The sequence below is a fragment of the Pollicipes pollicipes genome, unplaced genomic scaffold (genome assembly GCF_011947565.3).
Source record: "Pollicipes pollicipes isolate AB1234 unplaced genomic scaffold, Ppol_2.1 Scaffold_5724;HRSCAF=6776_pilon_pilon_pilon, whole genome shotgun sequence".
Lineage (NCBI taxonomy): Eukaryota > Metazoa > Arthropoda > Thecostraca > Pollicipedomorpha > Pollicipedidae > Pollicipes > Pollicipes pollicipes.
In genome coordinates, this window is record NW_023596746.1 from 41,644,978 (window position 1) to 41,662,024 (window position 17,047).

The 17,047-nt window shown below is 50.1% G+C and overlaps 1 protein-coding gene across 1 annotated transcript; it reads left to right on the forward strand.

Annotated features, from left to right (window-relative positions):
- The first annotated feature begins 6,271 nt into the window (after positions 1-6,271).
- Positions 6,272-16,814, forward strand: LOC119103058 (plasminogen-like). Its single transcript, XM_037226508.1, has 4 exons — positions 6,272-6,305; positions 6,607-6,824; positions 9,668-9,884; positions 16,209-16,814. Exons 1-4 carry the CDS (start codon positions 6,272-6,274, stop codon positions 16,571-16,573), a joined length of 834 nt encoding a protein of 277 aa, XP_037082403.1. The 3' UTR covers positions 16,574-16,814.
- Positions 16,815-17,047: the final 233 nt, after the last annotated feature.

A 17,047-nucleotide genomic window follows, 5' to 3' on the forward strand; every position in this document is an offset into this window, starting at 1 on the left:
TCTCCAGTTTTATGGATTTTGTCACATTGTTTCTACTAGCTTCAAGCTCCCGAATTTTGTTCCGTCTATACTGCTGCGACAAGTCTTATTTCTTGAAAAGTAGCCAGCGAAATGAAGGCGTATGAAAAACCTGGCGCACTGTGAGCCATCGATCCACTTTCAAAATTCTTACCAGCCTATATCCATGCCGTATTTTGGCATCTACACTGTGGAGGCAAATGCTTCCTTAATGACCCAAGATACCTACTCGCTCGTGGAATTTCGCCTCCCCAGGGGAGACAATGTTAAAATGGATGAATGATCTAGGGAAGCTGGATAGCCTTATTTGCCAAATGACAGATGAGCCGAATACACAAGATTGTGCACCAGTGATAAACAGCTCTAGATGCATAGCTAACATAGCAGCCATGACATTTGAATAAAGAGCAATAATAATCTCCATCCCTACCCCTCCCCCCCCCATCCCGCCCGGTCATCGGGCTCGCTTTCCAGAAAAAGTTCCTGAAGTACACCCTGGGATTGCCCCCCCCCCCACACTCTTTGAAACGTTCCTATGCCTATGCCCATTTCCACCCTCTGTTGTTGTTGTTGCATGTTGTGCCCTTTTACACAGACTGTTTCTAGGCACTTCCGGCAGAGTTCTCCGGGATAAATCACTGCTAAATGGGTAAATGGGTTACCCCATCTCTATGTCGGGAGGAGACTGGTAGCGCATTTCAGCAATAACTTTGCCGCTCTGGTGCAAACCAATGTCATTTCCCAGCTAAAACTGTTTCATTTAATCTGCTAGGCCTTAAAAAAAATTCGGTCCATGGAAATATCTGTATCAAAACCAGCCCGCAAAAACAGCGTCTTCACGCGGTCATAGTGTTGGTGCCATATAACTCAGTCCCATGATGACGCCACAGCATCGCTAACCAGAATGCAGTAATGCAGGGGCTTGATTAAATGTCACTGCCCACCTCATGTTAGTCGCATCGCAACAATTGAAACACGCCCCTGCGACCACATGAATCCCCACATCCAGATGTTTTTCCAGTACTTTATGTTGCCTTGCTTAGGACACTATGAGTCGGCTGTTAAAAACAGCGAATCGGCCGCCCGGCCCGGCCATTGGGAATACACTGGTTTGTCGCCGGCCTGCCACTGGTTCTGCCGACCAACTAAAAATCATAGGATATTTTTGTCGCCGGGTTGGAACGAAACCTAGAACAGATACCAGGGTTCCGAATAGTACAGTAAAAAGTCTTTACAGAAACGTTTGCTTGTGTTGTGTGACGAAATGTATTACCACGGGGGCATAGTATTTACGTATGGAGACCTCATCTATGTTTTGCACAGTATGCTGTATTTTTTTTTTGTCTCGGCCGTCACCAAAATTTGCTCTCCAAAAACATTTTTGGCACTAAGCTTCGCATGACTATATACATTTTTGTCGCCGACCTTATCCACCAAGTCGGCAAGGTTTACCACCCCTACCGTTCACTTATGAAGCATCACTGAAGCTGTTTTTACGCGAATCTGTGTTTAAAGCTTGGGACAAACGGGGCATGTGAGTCAGGCATAGAACATTTTACGAAGCATTTTCATGTTGCCCAGAGCGCTGTTTATCAGGAAGTCTGGCCAGGTGTCTGTTATTTTTTGTGGTTCCACGGCGAGCGAGATCCTTTTGTACACGTACGGGAAACGCCTGTGCAAAAGTCAAGCAATTGAAAAGCTAATTTGTATTGTTCAGTAACATGGGTGACAAACCGAGTGACCGAGCAGCTTGACCAGACGTGATGCAGTGTATCTCAGTCAATGTGGGCTTCTAGAAGTACTGATTGGGATTTGTTTTACATGACGCAGGCGTAGCTCACACGACACACGGCGTATCTTTTTCGGCCTGCAACGACGTGGCTTTTTCGGGAGAGTAACTCTTAAGCAGCCTGCAACGACGTAGCTTTTCCGGGAGAGTAACATTTTCGGGTTAACACCTACTGCGACTTAATGCAGGTTCCGGGAACTTCAATCACCTTCCTTTAAAAGTTGTCCTTTATAATTTCGGTTCATGTGCCTAAGTGCAAGCAGTCTATTCGCTCGTCTTATGAGGTAGTGATGTTCCGCCTGCCAATCAGAGCAAATAAAAGCGTGGCACCAAATGCAGGCAACAGGCGAATGCATCATTTACAAATCGTCACGTGATCTTAATAATTTAAGATCCTCGTGAGCGCAGTAGTCGGCTGAGAAGCAAGCTGCAGCCAAAATTGAGAGGTTGGGCCGTGGCAAATGCACAACGTGTTGCAGTTCTCAGTGGCATTTTTTTTGCAATACCTTGATCACTTCACAGGAAACATATAATATTACAAGCCATGGATTCTGCCGGCTGAAAATAAAGCTGTGGCCAGATCCACAATCATCCCATTTCGAAGCAATTTAATTTACAGATTAGCACGCAAAAAATGCATCCGTGAGTATTTGGTTTCAAATTTGCGACCACATGTTCCCTTAAGTCCTTTTGGAGTTCATCTGCTCTGTTCAATGGTGCACACCAGTGGCCGAGGTGGTATATCTGGCAGTCGTGCTCACGAACACCAGATATGAACGCCTTGTCAATCAAATCTCTATTGGTCTTGATCGCCGCGTTGCCGATGAATGGCAGGATTTGAATGACGTTATTATTGCGTCATGAATGACTTGGTGACTTTGAAGTAGCCTGCACGAAATAGTCCGTACATCCTCGCGGGCGAGTAGCTGAGAAAGTAAAGAGGCTTGGGTCTTAAGAAGGGCAGGGCTGTGAACTGTATCAGATGATCTTCAAAATGTCTATTTCAGTTCAAAACCCCATGCAAACGTGAACACTCCCTTTAATGGTGATTGGCTGTGCCGGCTTGTGACGTGAGTGACGTCACGGGGCCATCCTGCGCCCCGGGCCGCCTCGGGCCGTGTTTGGTTACGCGTTACAGTTCATGCAGCCGCTGGGAAGTGAAGCGAGGTAGAGGCCGGAAGCGGCGCGCGCGGGATGGTCGGGCGCCGCTGATGTCGGCCGGAGCATGAGGCAGCGTAGCCCGGTGGAAGCGGACTGTTGGGTCGGCGCGTCGGGGTCAACGGTTACCACGCCATTTAGAGAGGAGAGACAGGACTGAAAATTTCACTTACAAGGAAGCTTTTCATCAAAACAGCGAGACAGGTGGGATGAATGGACGATGCTCTTTGCCACTCATCGGTGTCGGTGCCCCATTGCTCGGGGCTTACTCCCCGAGTCACGCTGACGCTGAGGAAGGCGTCTCTGTTGTTGAACGGAGACGACGTCTGACCACCGAATGTCAGAGAAGAAGAGGGTGTGAGCGGCATGTTTACGGTCAGCTTATACGCACACCGCGATGGAGAAAGGTCGTGGGATAATGAGAAAAGCCCAAAACAAACGGTACGAGTCAAACGCAGGTGGCCGGTCAGGACGTAGAGTAAACACACGCGTCCGGCCAGGCACGGCACACCGGGAAAGGCATGGATCAGGCCGGCCTGCCCCCCGGCTGCGGCCTGGCGGGCGGACGGCCGGGAGACAACAGCACCCCGCCCGCCGACCTGGGGAATCGGCCGCCGCTATCCATCTCTGTGATCGATCCTGAGAACACGACATTTGGCACCCTCGAAGGGGTTGGTCGAACAAACGCACGTACTGGTGGCCTGACCATTTCGCCACGGTCTGAGTGACTCGGCCAAGGGAATAGGCAGTGGGGTAAGGAATGCGTGTAATACAATAGCTTAATGCCCTGGCCTACAAGAAAAACGATTCACCTTACCAATTTGGGCGACACCATTCACCGGTCACGTGATCACCGGAAGTCTGCGAGGTGCACGGCGCACTGCTCAGGGGAGGGGTGTCGGATGACTGTGACTCGAGTTCGCAATGATCGGAGCATGTGCGACAGTGCGCACGCTATTCCTTCCAGAGAGCAGCCGGGTCCGCCACCGACCTTTAGCACCGGCGGGCCCGCCGGGCTCGGGGTGGTGGAGCTGCCGCAGCCAGTCCTTGACACTTAGCACCGGCGGGCTCGCTGGGCTCTGGCTGGCGGGGCTGTCACAGCCAGTTCTCGGAGTCAGCATGCGAGACGTCAGTAGCATTGGATTTTTGTCAGCCAATTGCAGCCGGGTGCACCGTCCGCAGGTGCAGCCACTTCCGGACCGGTACTACCGGGGCCGATGATATCATACCCAAGTTAATAAATACTGCAGTTAATGAAGCCAATGAGTACCAACGCCACAGCTTTTTTATTACTTTTCTGTCTGATCAGTCAATGATGATTACGCATGTCACCTGCTTGCGTTTATGTTCTGGCTTTTACTCGAATACTTATTCCGACTTACCCCGTGCATTTTACTTCAGGATCACCGGCAAGCGCAGTGGCCTTCTGCGCGGCCACAGAGCAAATTACCTGCGCTGGGCAATGGATGAGACCTCCGCCACTGATCTTCTGCAGGTCTCCCAGGTCGCTATAACACGTCACCCCTTCCAGGTGCAGCTAGATAACATCCTCCACCTTGTGCGCAGACTCGTGGAGAGAGGTCCGGCGGGGCTGGAGACCCTGGAGGCTGACACCCGTGGCGCCACTCAGCACGCGCGAACGCTGGAGGGCTGCTAAGACGTGCTGAGCGCGCTGCCGATCTGAAGGGTGCGGTAGCGGAGCTGAAGCTCGAGGTTGTTAGCCCTCAACAGCAGGTGAGCAGACTGCAGCGCTGCGCCGGGATATCGAGCAGACCGAGCATGCCGTAACGACTCTGCCTGCGTGTCTGGCCTCGGCTCTGCCGGCGTGTCTGGCCCCGGCTCTGCGGGCGTGTCTGGCCCGGCTCTGCGGGCGTGTCTGGCCCCGGCTCTGCGGGCGTGTCTGGCCCGGCTCTGCGGGCGTGTCTGGCCCGGCTCTGCCGGCGTGTCTGGCCGCGGCTCTGCCGGCGTGTCTGGCCCCGGCTCTGCGGGCGTGTCTGGCTCCGGCTCTGCGGGCGTGTCTGTCCCCGGCTCTGCGGGCGTGTCTGTCCCCGGCTCTGCCGGCGTGTCTGGCCCCGGCTCTGCGGGCGTGTCTGTCCCCGGCTCTGCGGGCGTGTCTGTCCCCGGCTCTGCCGGCGTGTCTGGCCGCGCCTACTGCCGGTTAGGTGGACCGCCGCCACCCACGCACCGCACGTCAGCCTTTCCCTGAGCCGTGGAGGGATCGTAAATACATATTTTGCAGAGCTTGCTCTTATCTGGTTGGTAGCATGCCACGGTATTCGGGATGGAGTAAGTATTTGGACCATCGTCCTCTTCTGGTGTGTTGGGATCCACCCAGCTCCGGCCATCGCCAGGTGTTGTTGAATCCTGAAAAGAACTTGTTGGCGCTCGGCTTTCAGCCAACTAGGCCACACCTAGGAGTAGGTCAATATAACTAGGCCACACCTAGGAGTGGTTCAACATCACTAGGTTACATCTAGGAGCATTCTAACATAACTAGGCCACACATGAGAGTAGGTCAACGTAACTAGGTCCACACGTACAGCATAACAGGTAAGCATAGGGGACCTTTTAGCAAAAAGCACTTTGTTGCTATAAGGGCCATGCTTTCGGAACGAGCTTTTCAGGCTCTGCACGCTCTAGAATCCCTACTGATGTCTTAAAGGGTCAAAAGTGCTGGGACCTTCAGGCCCTATGGGGCCTCCGCGACCTCGAAGGAGGTCATGGGACGTGGGCTAAGAACCTGCCCCGCCCCATTCCTCCTGGGTACGCCGCCATCGGACCTGCGCCATTTCCGTCCCCGTGTTGACCAACATCCGTTGGTATTATTGGCCTCACCACTGCCGTTCGCACGAGCTATCGGGCGACGCCCGCCTCACGCTCAGCCAGCTCGAGGCTCCCACCTCTGCACCGAGCCAGCTGTCGTCTCCCACGCGGCTCAGCTCGGGCACCACCGCCAGAGGACACAAGGACACTGCCGGGGGACACTGCTGTGGCGGACGTCGGCGATGGCACGCTCCGACTCGGCCGGGCGGCGGCACCGGTCCCCGGTGCGGCGCAGCGCGGCGGCATCCGGTCGGGGCCGGCACTCTCAGGCCCGTGGGTTGCATCAGGGACGGAGAAGGACCCGGCGCCGCCGCCCGCAGAGCCGGCAGATAGCTGAGTCAACAGTGCCCCTGAGAAGCCGGCGGCAGCTGTCGATAGCATGTGATGATGGTCGAGGCCACCCTGCCCCCCGGCACATTGTTGCCAGGTCTGTTGGGTCGGCGGCGGCTCCAGTGGCGCCGGCAGAGTACCAAGAGCCCAGCCATGCGACTGCCAGTGATCCTCGTCCTCGTGTCCGGTCAGTGACTGTCCTGGAACTAAATATGTCGGGCTGGCCGGGTGCGATGAAAAAACAATTGTATATGTTGTGTACAGCTCCCACATATACTTGTGTTTTGAGTGGCGTGTCCTTTTGCACGAGCACAGCTCCCTCCTGACGCCTCAAACGCCCCAGAGTGTTCACTTTTTAACCATGCCATATCATTGATGTCCTCCACACCAGCAGAAAGAAAACATGTGCCGTCGTAAAAAGCAAGGAAAGGCGCCTAGCCGATGACATCTTGGCGACAACAATTGACCGCTGCCCTCTGCCCATATAGTGGCGCTGTGTGGCGTGCTCCCGCCACCTGAGGTCACCGCTGGTGACGGCGGCTGGAGCATCATCGACGGAGAGGTGGCGAAGAAGGGCGAGTTTCCCTGGCAGGCGCAGCTGAAACGCAACACCGTCTACGTGTGCGGCGCCGTGCTTGTGTCGGATTTGTGGCTGCTCACCGCCGCTCACTGCCTGTCGGCAGAGCCGAACCCCTCGGCTTACCAGGTGAGAGCATCGCCCTCAACCTCGCACCGTCCAGAGTCACCTAAGGCCGCATCAGTGAGAAGGGGGATAGACACAGCTTGTCCATTGGTACAAATGGATGCTGTAGGCTGCCAGATGAGTGATAAAATATCTCCATCGATGTCTAGAATCTAAACAGAAGTGCCGATCGACACCAGATCGAGGTCGAGGTCGAGGTCGAGGACAAAGCCCTCTCACCATCGCGTTCTGGAGAGCAGACATATGTCAGAACCTTCGGGGAGAGGCTCCACCTCAGACCATTTGTCCAAGTACTGTGCGATGTCACCACACATCACCACACACCCCGTGAGCTTGGTAAGCAGATGTACGCGATTTCAAGATGCATCTGCTATCATTTACAAAACACTTACTATGAGACTATCAATGGGCAGAGTGGCAATGTGACCTGACCTCAGGTCTCGCAGTGCAGCATCTAGGGCCCATCTAATGACAATCCCCCACATGGACGGACATGCGTGGCAGTGGCCGCGCCAGCTTGCTGTGTAAGTTGAACTGATTTCAACATTTCGTCATGGAAGCATGCTCCTTCTGGCAGCTTCTCCTCGCCAATTTTTGTTGACGCTTTCAACCCGTGATCACCTGTCCGAATAAACCTTTGCTACGGACCAGTTTCTGAACCTGTACTCGGTTCCGCAGCAGTTCGGACCTCAACATCCCCCTGGACTCCATCCGTGGCCGCCTGGCTCGCCGGGCCAACGTCACACGGCTGACTGTGTCCAGACGGCTGATTAGCCTCGGACAGCGACCGGCCGTGCTCGGGCCGTGTTTGTTTATTGTCCGGGTCATGTTCGATCTGCGGCTGGCGCGACAATTATCACCTCGCGGCCCTCTGCATGACGCTGGTTTCTGCTCGTCGGCCACGTTCGCCTCAAACATCGGCGCCAGCTTATCCTGCGGGAAGAGGCGTGCTCGCGCAGGCCCGGCCTCCGTGCGGCGGGCGCTGCTGGCGTACTCCGCGGTGAGAGGAGTGCTCGCGCGGGTCCGGCCTCTGGGCGGCGAGCGCTGCGGCACTTCTCCTATCTATAGTTTTCATAATATAGGCTGCCCACAGCTCATACATCAAAGTGGGGTGATTCGTGCCGTCAAAATTCAGATGTCGGCTTAAGAAATAATGTTTATGAAATCCTCCCATGCTGGAACTTTTATTAATATCATCACTATATATCAGTATCACCATCATAATTACATATTGATATCACCATAATCATGTTCTCTTATGATCTTCACAGAAGAGGCTTTTCAGTACAAGCGTCACAAGTACATATCACTGTAACTATTTATATCAAAGTTGTAAGTACTGAGTAAGAAGGACAAAACACGAAACACACCGGTGATAAGAAATGGTCCGTCTCGAAACGGCCGTTTCCTTGACGTTCCGCGCTCTGATATCCACCACTCTCTTATCTGCGTCCCAAAACCTCGACTCAATGCCAGAGTCTTAAAAAGGATGCCGATGCGCCGTGGTTAACGCGCCTGTGTTTAGCACTGTACGTCTGGGACACCAGAGGTACGCGGTTTGATTCACTGCGATGCCTGTCCTTCTTGTCGGGGTGAGAGGCGGGCGGTGTACTGCCCTGACGACGCCAGAATGCGATTACTCTGACGTTATGGTTATTTTTGTGTGAATACGTTTACGGGGAGAGTTGCACATTTGTATGGGATGCTCAATCAAAATAACAATGTTGAATATCATTCGGTGCAGTTCACAGTCATGCCATCTTTAAGACCTAGCCTCTCTAATTTTTGAACTACATGTTCGTGAAGATGTACGGACTATTTCATGTAGACTTCTCCAAGATCACCAAGCCATTCATAACGCATCAATAACGCCATTCAAATCCCGCAATTCCATCGACCATGTGGCAATCAAGACCAAAAAAAGATTTTCCATTCGTCCATATTTGGCGTTCGTGAGCACGATTGTAAGACATTTACGGCGATCAGTCGGCCCTCAATCAATGTTGTGCAAGTTACGGTGACGTAATCAAGCAACAGCATATTGAGGAGCATAACTAAAAAACAGGGAAATTGTGTTGCCTGGAGCAGCTTTCCCACTTAAGAGAAAGTTTCGAATTTGAGCATATTAAAGCAAGCATCACATATGAAGAAGCAGGTTTTTAAAACCATTGGATTACGAGGTTAAAGGGGTTTAAGTCATACTATAGTGGAAAAAGTGTTCTAGACCACACAATTTCTGTCTAGTGAACATGCTCCTCAATGCGTCATTGCTTACGTCATTGTAACTGGCATAACATTGATTGAGAGCCAACTGGCGGCCGTTATGTCCGGAAATCGTGCTCACAAAAGCCAGATATGAACGACCCGACAATTTTGTTTGTTTATCTTGATCGTCACATGTTCAATGGAATGGACGGATCTGAATAACGTTATTGCTGCGTTATGAATGACTTGGCGAACTTGAAGTAGTCTGCACGAAAAAGCCTGCATGCACATCTTCGTGGGCGTGTTGCTTAGACACTTGTGGGGTTTAGGTCTTAAAAAGGACCGGGCTGTGAACTGCACCGAAAGATTTTTACGATGAACATTTGAGCTCAAAACCTCACACAAATAGGGAATATAAGCATAAAAGCATACCAAAAGGTGAACTTATTTCATCATATCTGATGCTTGCTTCGGTATTTTTAAGTACGCAACACTCCCTTTAAGCTGCGCTGCACCGCAATCAGTGCAGTCACGCAGTAAAGCATGTGTGGGGAATTACAACTTTCACGAGCAGTTTTTCTTTTTTTTTGTTTAGTAAATCAGCGTGATGCACTGTGTGCGTATCTGCATGTTGTCCGCAGGTGATACTAGGCGAATATGACGTCACGGTGGAGGAGGGCTCAGAACAGCGGCGAGGTGTGGCACAGATTGTCCTGCCCTCCGACCAGTTCAACACGCATCGCAGTAGCCTTCAGTACGACGTGAACGACATCGCGCTTCTCAAAATCGACCAGCCCGCCATCTATACACAATGGGTGAAAGCTCTGGCTCTACCGGATCCCGCGGAAGACTTCGATGGTAAGGAGGACATGCTGACAATGAGGTAAAGGCTGAACCCCCCAAATCGGTCTCTTGCTGGGTGAGCAAGTGAGCAATGAACTAAAATGACTGCAATAACCAGCATGAAAGCAATGGTAATGTTATTCGTCAACATTAGGGTCACGTCAAGCGCTCAAGACCGTCCATGTGGGTATCACTAGTGGGCCCGCCGTAATGGACCAACACCAGGGTATTACGCACATCAAATAATACGTTTGAGGACATCAAAATCAAACGATGTAATGTCATGCAATAAACCAAGGTCATCTAACACTATCCCCTGAATTAAATTCCAAGTTTCTTTTAATTGCATCAGCTTAGCTCTGTGGACACAAGAAAGCCTACTAAGAAACAGCCAAAACGTCTCTGCGTGGTTTCCCCTACAAGTATGCCCACAGCCCCCGTGCCTTAACCTGGCCACGGTTGACCTGTCAGGCGGAGTTAAAGAGATGCTGCACAATAGTCTGCGTAGGAAACTGCAGGCACGTGCCATGGTATGGTCCAGACTGTTTAGTTTGTTTTAGCACAGTTGGTGTGGAATACCGTCGGAGGCGGCTGTGTGTATCAATGAAGTGGCTTTAAGCCCTCGTCAGTTTCTCCGGTCTTCAAGCCTTCCACAGCATGTAGTAGCTGGCAGGGGCAGCACAGCAGGAGGGGGAGGGGAGGGGGCAGACAAGACAGTTGCCCTCCCCCGGCCGGAAGGCAGAAGGCAGCAAAATTGTGTTCCTCCTCCCCTCCAAAAAGAAATAATTGAGTGCCGCTTTTTACCAAGCCAAGCGCATTGTGGCTACTCGTAGATTGACATGGTTCAGATCTGGGAGACACCCATAACGTAGCTTTACAGTTACAAAGTGGGCTCAGAAATCCTTTTGCATCATCAAGACACCTATTTTCTGGATGCTGAGGTCATATTTATGAATGAGGAAGCCAATGCTGCAGATCGTGGGGCCTAGCGTTGTGTTCAGGAGTTCTATTTGCTGGCTTGGGTCCCCATGACAAACTAGCAGTCCCTGTTCTTGGTAAAGAGGCGCCCTATATATTCAGGTTTAATTTCTGGAACAGAAGGTTTCTTTCATGCATTAGATCGCCGCGTTTCCGGATCAGGATGCCCTATTTTGGGACAGCAAGGCCCCTTTGCCATACTCGGAGTGTTCCTTCGTGAATTGTAAGCATCATGCTTTGTATAAGGAGATCCCTCCATGTATCGGGAGGCCCTGTCCTGGAAAAGGAGATTTTTAGATCAACAAGAACCTTTGCTGGATAATTAGAGGGCTCTCACTTGAAATTTGTAACTGTCTATACTTATTTTCTCGGGTATGACACCTGCAACCGTTTGATACGGCGGCACATGCTCCCGGTTGCCCTCCGTTCGAATATGACACTGCCCAGAAGGCCCCCTGCACGAAGGCCTCATTTTGTCCAGGAAGCCGCCTGGAAAATCCTGTACCCCAACTTAAAACACGTGGCGCCGAACCTGGTACTTGGTATGATTATCTCACTGATTCTACACCTGATGTGATAACGCAGTTTGAAATCGAGGCTGTGACCCGCTCATGGCCTACAACTTTCAGCTAATTCATTTTACAGCATATCTAACGAATGACCGGTCAAATTCAATCAGAGATCAAACCAAGTATTCGCTCTCTGTAGGTAGCTTTGCACGTTTGCGCGGCTGCACATTAGTCTTGCATTTTGTGCCTCGTCCGCTAGCACGTTAAAACTATTACTAAACAAAGCGTAACGCCAGTTACTTTCAATGGTGAGTGCACGGTCATAGGAAGTTATTCTACAATATGCCATGACCTTAACCTTGCATGCTCTTCAACATCGACCTTCGTGTTTGAGAATGAAATGCGTACACCATAGAATATCTGTTAGCACGCGCTGGGGTGGATGGGGGGGGGGAATTGACCCCTCCCCGAAGGTTTTTTCGGAATGGTTTCCGAACGGCGCGGCGTAGCCGCGCCAAATTTTGCGCAGCTGTAAAAAATGGAACAAAAAATCGTCCGGCATGGCAAATTTAGATGCATCTTGCAAGGTTGCCGAACTAGAGCAGGTCAACGTCAGGCCATGGTTTCAGCGAGACAATTTCTAGGGAATCGTTCAATCTGATCCACCAACAGAGTGTTAGACGAAGTCACACATCTCTGAGATGCTTTCTTAGGCAACACAACAATTGAATGAACAAATAATTTTGACTTTGAACTACACTACATTATCATGTATAAATAATATCAAAACATATATGCATATATAATAGCATAAGCATACACATGTAATTACATTACATTACACAAATTTTTGAGAAAAAAATTGCATCGACACCTTTCATGGACTTCTTTGAGGTCAGAACACGTCACTGGCCTGAAATGACCCAGGTCATCATTTTATTTTTAGAAACATACTTTCCAGCGTCGTCTTTGTCACTTTTTAAAATGCAAAACTCGAAGCAGTCTTGTATGTTTTTAGTCACCGTGACCTTCAAAAGGTCAACGGAAGTCACTGACCTTAACTGAGCATGAAGTCTTTTTGCTTTGAACAGTTATCTGGGCTGCAGGGGCTCTCTGGGGACCAATCTGAAATTTGACCTTGTATGACCTTATTTGACCCAAAGGTCAGAACCTAGCAACCTCAAAATTTGACCTAAGTTAATTCATGTACAGTTCAACACACCCTGTGAATTTAGTGTTTTAGCTTCCTTGGTTCCTGAGATCTCAGCGGGGTAAAATTGCCCCCCATCGGAGTGAAGGAGTCCAGTCGGCCAACCGGGCGCGTGTTAACACGCGCCCGGGTGGCAGTTTAAAGGAACACATGTTGCTCGAGCGGGCGCCAATTTGGCCCATCTTGAGATCTCAAAATTAAAATAGCCAGAGCCGCCAAATTCACACGATGGGCTGGCCTGCGTGTGAACACACTTGTGTCAAAATGTATGGTCTCTAGGTCATAACCTTGGGATGAACAGTGTCAAACAAGATCAAACTCTAAATTTGTCTTAAGTGCCCCAGGCCTCCTTCTGCAACCACCGTGAACCTAGATACCTGTTCTAAGCAAAATTTCAATGATATTTATTTTGGATCAGTGGCTTTGTTTGATCTAAAAATGTCAAGGTGACCAAAGGCCTACGAGATTGTTCCTATTTTGCTTTTCAAGTAAGCGACCGGTATTAAGCTGAGCTGTATGTTTTTAGAAACGAAATGTTGACTTTGGTCATTGTAGGTCAGTTAACTACTTTACCTTCCAAAAGTCCGCGGAACATGTCTGTTGCAGTATCTGAATTTAATAAATTGGGAATGAGCACCAGAAACTACGCCGTAAGGCAAGCTCTCGAGCAATGAAGCAGGGTAGTTTTGACGTCGTTCCAACCCGTAAACCTACATTTCTTTACAGACCATCGTACTTGAACCTAGGCCCATGGAACTTGTAATTCTAAAGATGATTGATGTATAGCCCGAGAAACTATTTCCGAAATGTATGGCGTTACCTAACACCGGGTGTCGCATCAGCTTTAACGATTTCCTAGAAATGACCTGCGCTGATAGCTACGGCATGGCTTTAACAACCTTACAAGATACATCTGCTTCCATAACACAAGATCTCATATTAAATTGGCAGTAACCGTGCAAAGCTTGGCGTGGCTACACCCCACCTTTGGAAAACCATGGTGAAAAACCTTTAGTGCGACTGAAGCACTTAGGGTAGCTTTGAATGTGTAGCCCGCGATGACCTGGACCTTTACATTATTGAACACTAGTATTGATCCCCCACCCCACTCACCATGTTTCATATCATAATGGATTTGAGTAAAATTTAGCATTTATTTTTATATTAAGTTCATTTAATTTTGATTCAAAATGACCTTAGGAAAGGTCACGAGCAGTGATAATGCATTTGAAAAAGCAAGAAAGACCTTCAGCTCCTGGATTATAGTCTTACGCTGAGTAAGCAACCTTCAATTACCTGTAGGTGTTGGTTAAACCATGGAATAGGACAAACATTGGTTGCACTGGCAGGACGAAACGCCTCAAACTATGCTTTTGATCACGACTGAAAAAGATTGAGTAAGCCTAAGCAAACATGACATTTGACCATCAAAGCACCTTAAGCCAGAAAGTGATTCGAATCTGTTCAGACACGGGCACTAAAAATATGTCCAAAATGATAAATTATACGAGCTCCCGCGTTCTAACACCCGATGCACGGCTCAACGCTAAGAGCTGCACAAAATCAAAATGGCTAGGCCGGAGGGCTACCTTGACTCATATCGCGCATTAGATTAGAAATCACCAGGCGCCACGAGCATTGCCTTAACCTCGCGAACGCTTTCGGGTTAAGTCAAGCCTTCTTCATTGTACCCGATGATGGTGGTAAGTGATTTTAATCTGATATTCGGTATGGGTGATCGTAGCGTAATCTTCCTGCTAAGTCACCTGTGTCTCGTGCGACCCTTGGGGCTGAACTGTGTATGTTGGTGAGGGTAAGGATGTGAGAGCTCGGGTTATATAGCATTTTGTCACATGTTTAGTGAGAGTGTCTGCGCAGTCACAGCGTTTTCTGGATTAAAGCATACGTTTTGCTTAATCCTGCTAAATCTCAACCTTTTTTAATCGTGGTTGCTCGTGATCATAACCACAGCCTTAAAGGTCGAGTCCTGTCTATGCAGTCAATATATAGTCTACAGCATCGTTTAACCAGGAACTCCTACCGTACTGGGTGTCTATAATTCAGCATAACAGCCCTGAACTAATAATATCGATAGAGCATGGGATTAAAGATGTCTACATCTTTAAAACCACTCATTAAGATATGGTATGTGAGAGCTGAAGATTCGTCATGGGATGACACAAGAATGAAGTGATATTCAGAATGTTTGCCTTGTAAAAGCAAACGTCAAGGTTTGAAGACAGGAGGCCGCGGGTAAACGACCCATCAGTCGGCAGCTTTTCGACACAACAATATTGCACGAGCTGGAAAATTCCACGTCGCGCATCTTTTTATCTCCAGGACAACGTTATTGGAAAGAAGCCTCGGGTCCGTACCATTGTGTGCGACTGTGCCACAGGAGCGACACGCGAGCGATTGCAGATCAACTGTGCCACAGGAGCGACACACAAGCGATTGCAGATCAACTGTGCCACAGGAGCGACACACGAGCGATTGCGGATCATAGATCACAAGTGATGAGCGCACACCACAGGCGAACGACATACGAGACAGAGATACCGCAGAGAGTGGATTTTACTTCCAGTAGGGTGGAAGGTAACACTCGCTGGAGTCCATGCTTTAGGGTGTCTGTGTCCCCTATTTCGTTGGCCTATGGTGTGCACTCATCACGCGTGATCCGTGATCTGTAACCAATCGTGCGTCGCTCCTGTGGTGCAGCTGATCTGTAGCTGATCGTGCGTCGCTCCTGTGGTGCAGCTGATCTGTAATCGATAGTGCGTCGCTCCTGTGGTGCAGTTGATCTGTAACCGATCGTGCGTCGCTCCTGTGGTGCAGTTGATCTGTAATCGATCGTGCGTCGCTTCTGTGGTGTAGTCGATCTGTAATTGATCGTGCGTCGCTCCTGTGGCGCAGTTGATCTGTAATTGATCGTGCGTCGCTCCTGTGGTATAGGTCACACAGTTACTCGCGGCCCAGACTCCTTTCAAAGGACATTGTCCTGGACGTGAGCAAGCACATAATTCATGAGTTTTATAGTTTGTGATATGTTTTTATATTGAAAAACTCACACCGAGGGCGCAGTAAAGTAGAAATATGCGTCCCATTATTGACCTTATTTGATTTACCATCAGAAATTTGGCTATTGTTCTTTGCACAATCATAAGTTAAAGTCTCAGCCTTGCGCGCTATCAAATTGACCTAAGTATTTGCTTGAACTTAATGTAGCTGCAATTCGTTAAATGCCCGAGAGATGACTTAAAAAAGATAACGAGAGATAACAAAAAACTAGGTGATGATCTACCAAATATTCTGAGCCAGATACCTACCTGCGCCATTCATCAGCCATTTTTTAAAAAGTAATCAGAAATCATCCTGACCGCCTGTTTAAGAGCATTCTAGTCATGGCCCAGACATGGCTTTAAATAAAACGATGAAAAACATATGATTTTGAGTACCATCTTCAGGAGTGATTTCGCCATGAATTTATGAACTTTGATGTCTGGGCCTTAAAACAGCATTCCGGTCTCTCCATGTAAAACGTCATAGACTCAGTATAAAATTTCCCAAATTTGTGATGAGCCGCCATCACTCAGCCTCAAATTGTTGGTCTGCCCGGCTGACATGTGCTTCCCTCGGCTGCAGGACAGATGGCGGTGGCTGTCGGCTGGGGGGCCTCTGGGTCGACAGGCGTGGGTCCAGTCTACCCCAAAGTCCTGCAGAAAATCACGATGACCTTGCTGGCTGACGACGTGTGCCTGCGCGACCTGGTCTTCTTCAACTACGTGCCGGCCACCATGAGCTGCGCGATGCCGCCAAACGGCAGCAGCCTGTGCTGGGGCGACTCTGGCGGCGCACTCACGTACTACAAGTCCGCCGACCAGCCGCTGCTGGCCGCCGTCACCTCCTGGGGCGTCGATTGCGACCTTACCCGGATGCCGACCGTGTTCGTCGAGGTGTCCGCCTTCGTGAAGTGGATCGCAGATGTGATCAGCGCGGACGTGGTGTAGGCGAGTCTAGCCTGCGGCAGCGTAGCAGGTCGGGTCGTCCCGGGCGCGAGACGGGCCGACCAGGCGAGCGGACCACCGGGCGACGACCGCCCCTGCGGGACGACCTGCCTGTCACGCACCCTTGCGGAAGGAAAGCGACATCTAGAGGGCCTCATCTCAGGCTGCCAGTTAGTCCCAGCAAAGAAGGGCCAGTGCAGCCAGCGCAGTTAAACACAGCCCGCTGGAAATATTCAGCATTCACATCCAGGCAATATATCGTGTGTCGAACGGCACCCCGCCTACATGCAATCGGATGCTCCCTTTGCAGTCCCTCTACGAACAACTGGCGACGGCTTTGCCCACCGCAGGCACTTTAATTTCTCTGGCATGATGATTAGGACGTGTTATCACCTGTTTACCGAAGCGGTTATCATTTAGCACCTCGACGAAGGTCAAACAGTTGGCAGATAACTTTCGTTGGTACGATAGGGACGT

Coding starts and splice junctions, on each gene's coding strand:
- LOC119103058 (XM_037226508.1), top strand. CDS start 6,272: ATGCGACTGCCAGTGATCCTCGTCCTCGTGTCCG. Junction 6,306..6,606: donor GATCCTCGTCCTCGTGTCCG/GTCAGTGACTGT, acceptor CTGCCCATATAG/TGGCGCTGTGTGGCGTGCTC. Junction 6,825..9,667: donor CGAACCCCTCGGCTTACCAG/GTGAGAGCATCG, acceptor TGTTGTCCGCAG/GTGATACTAGGCGAATATGA.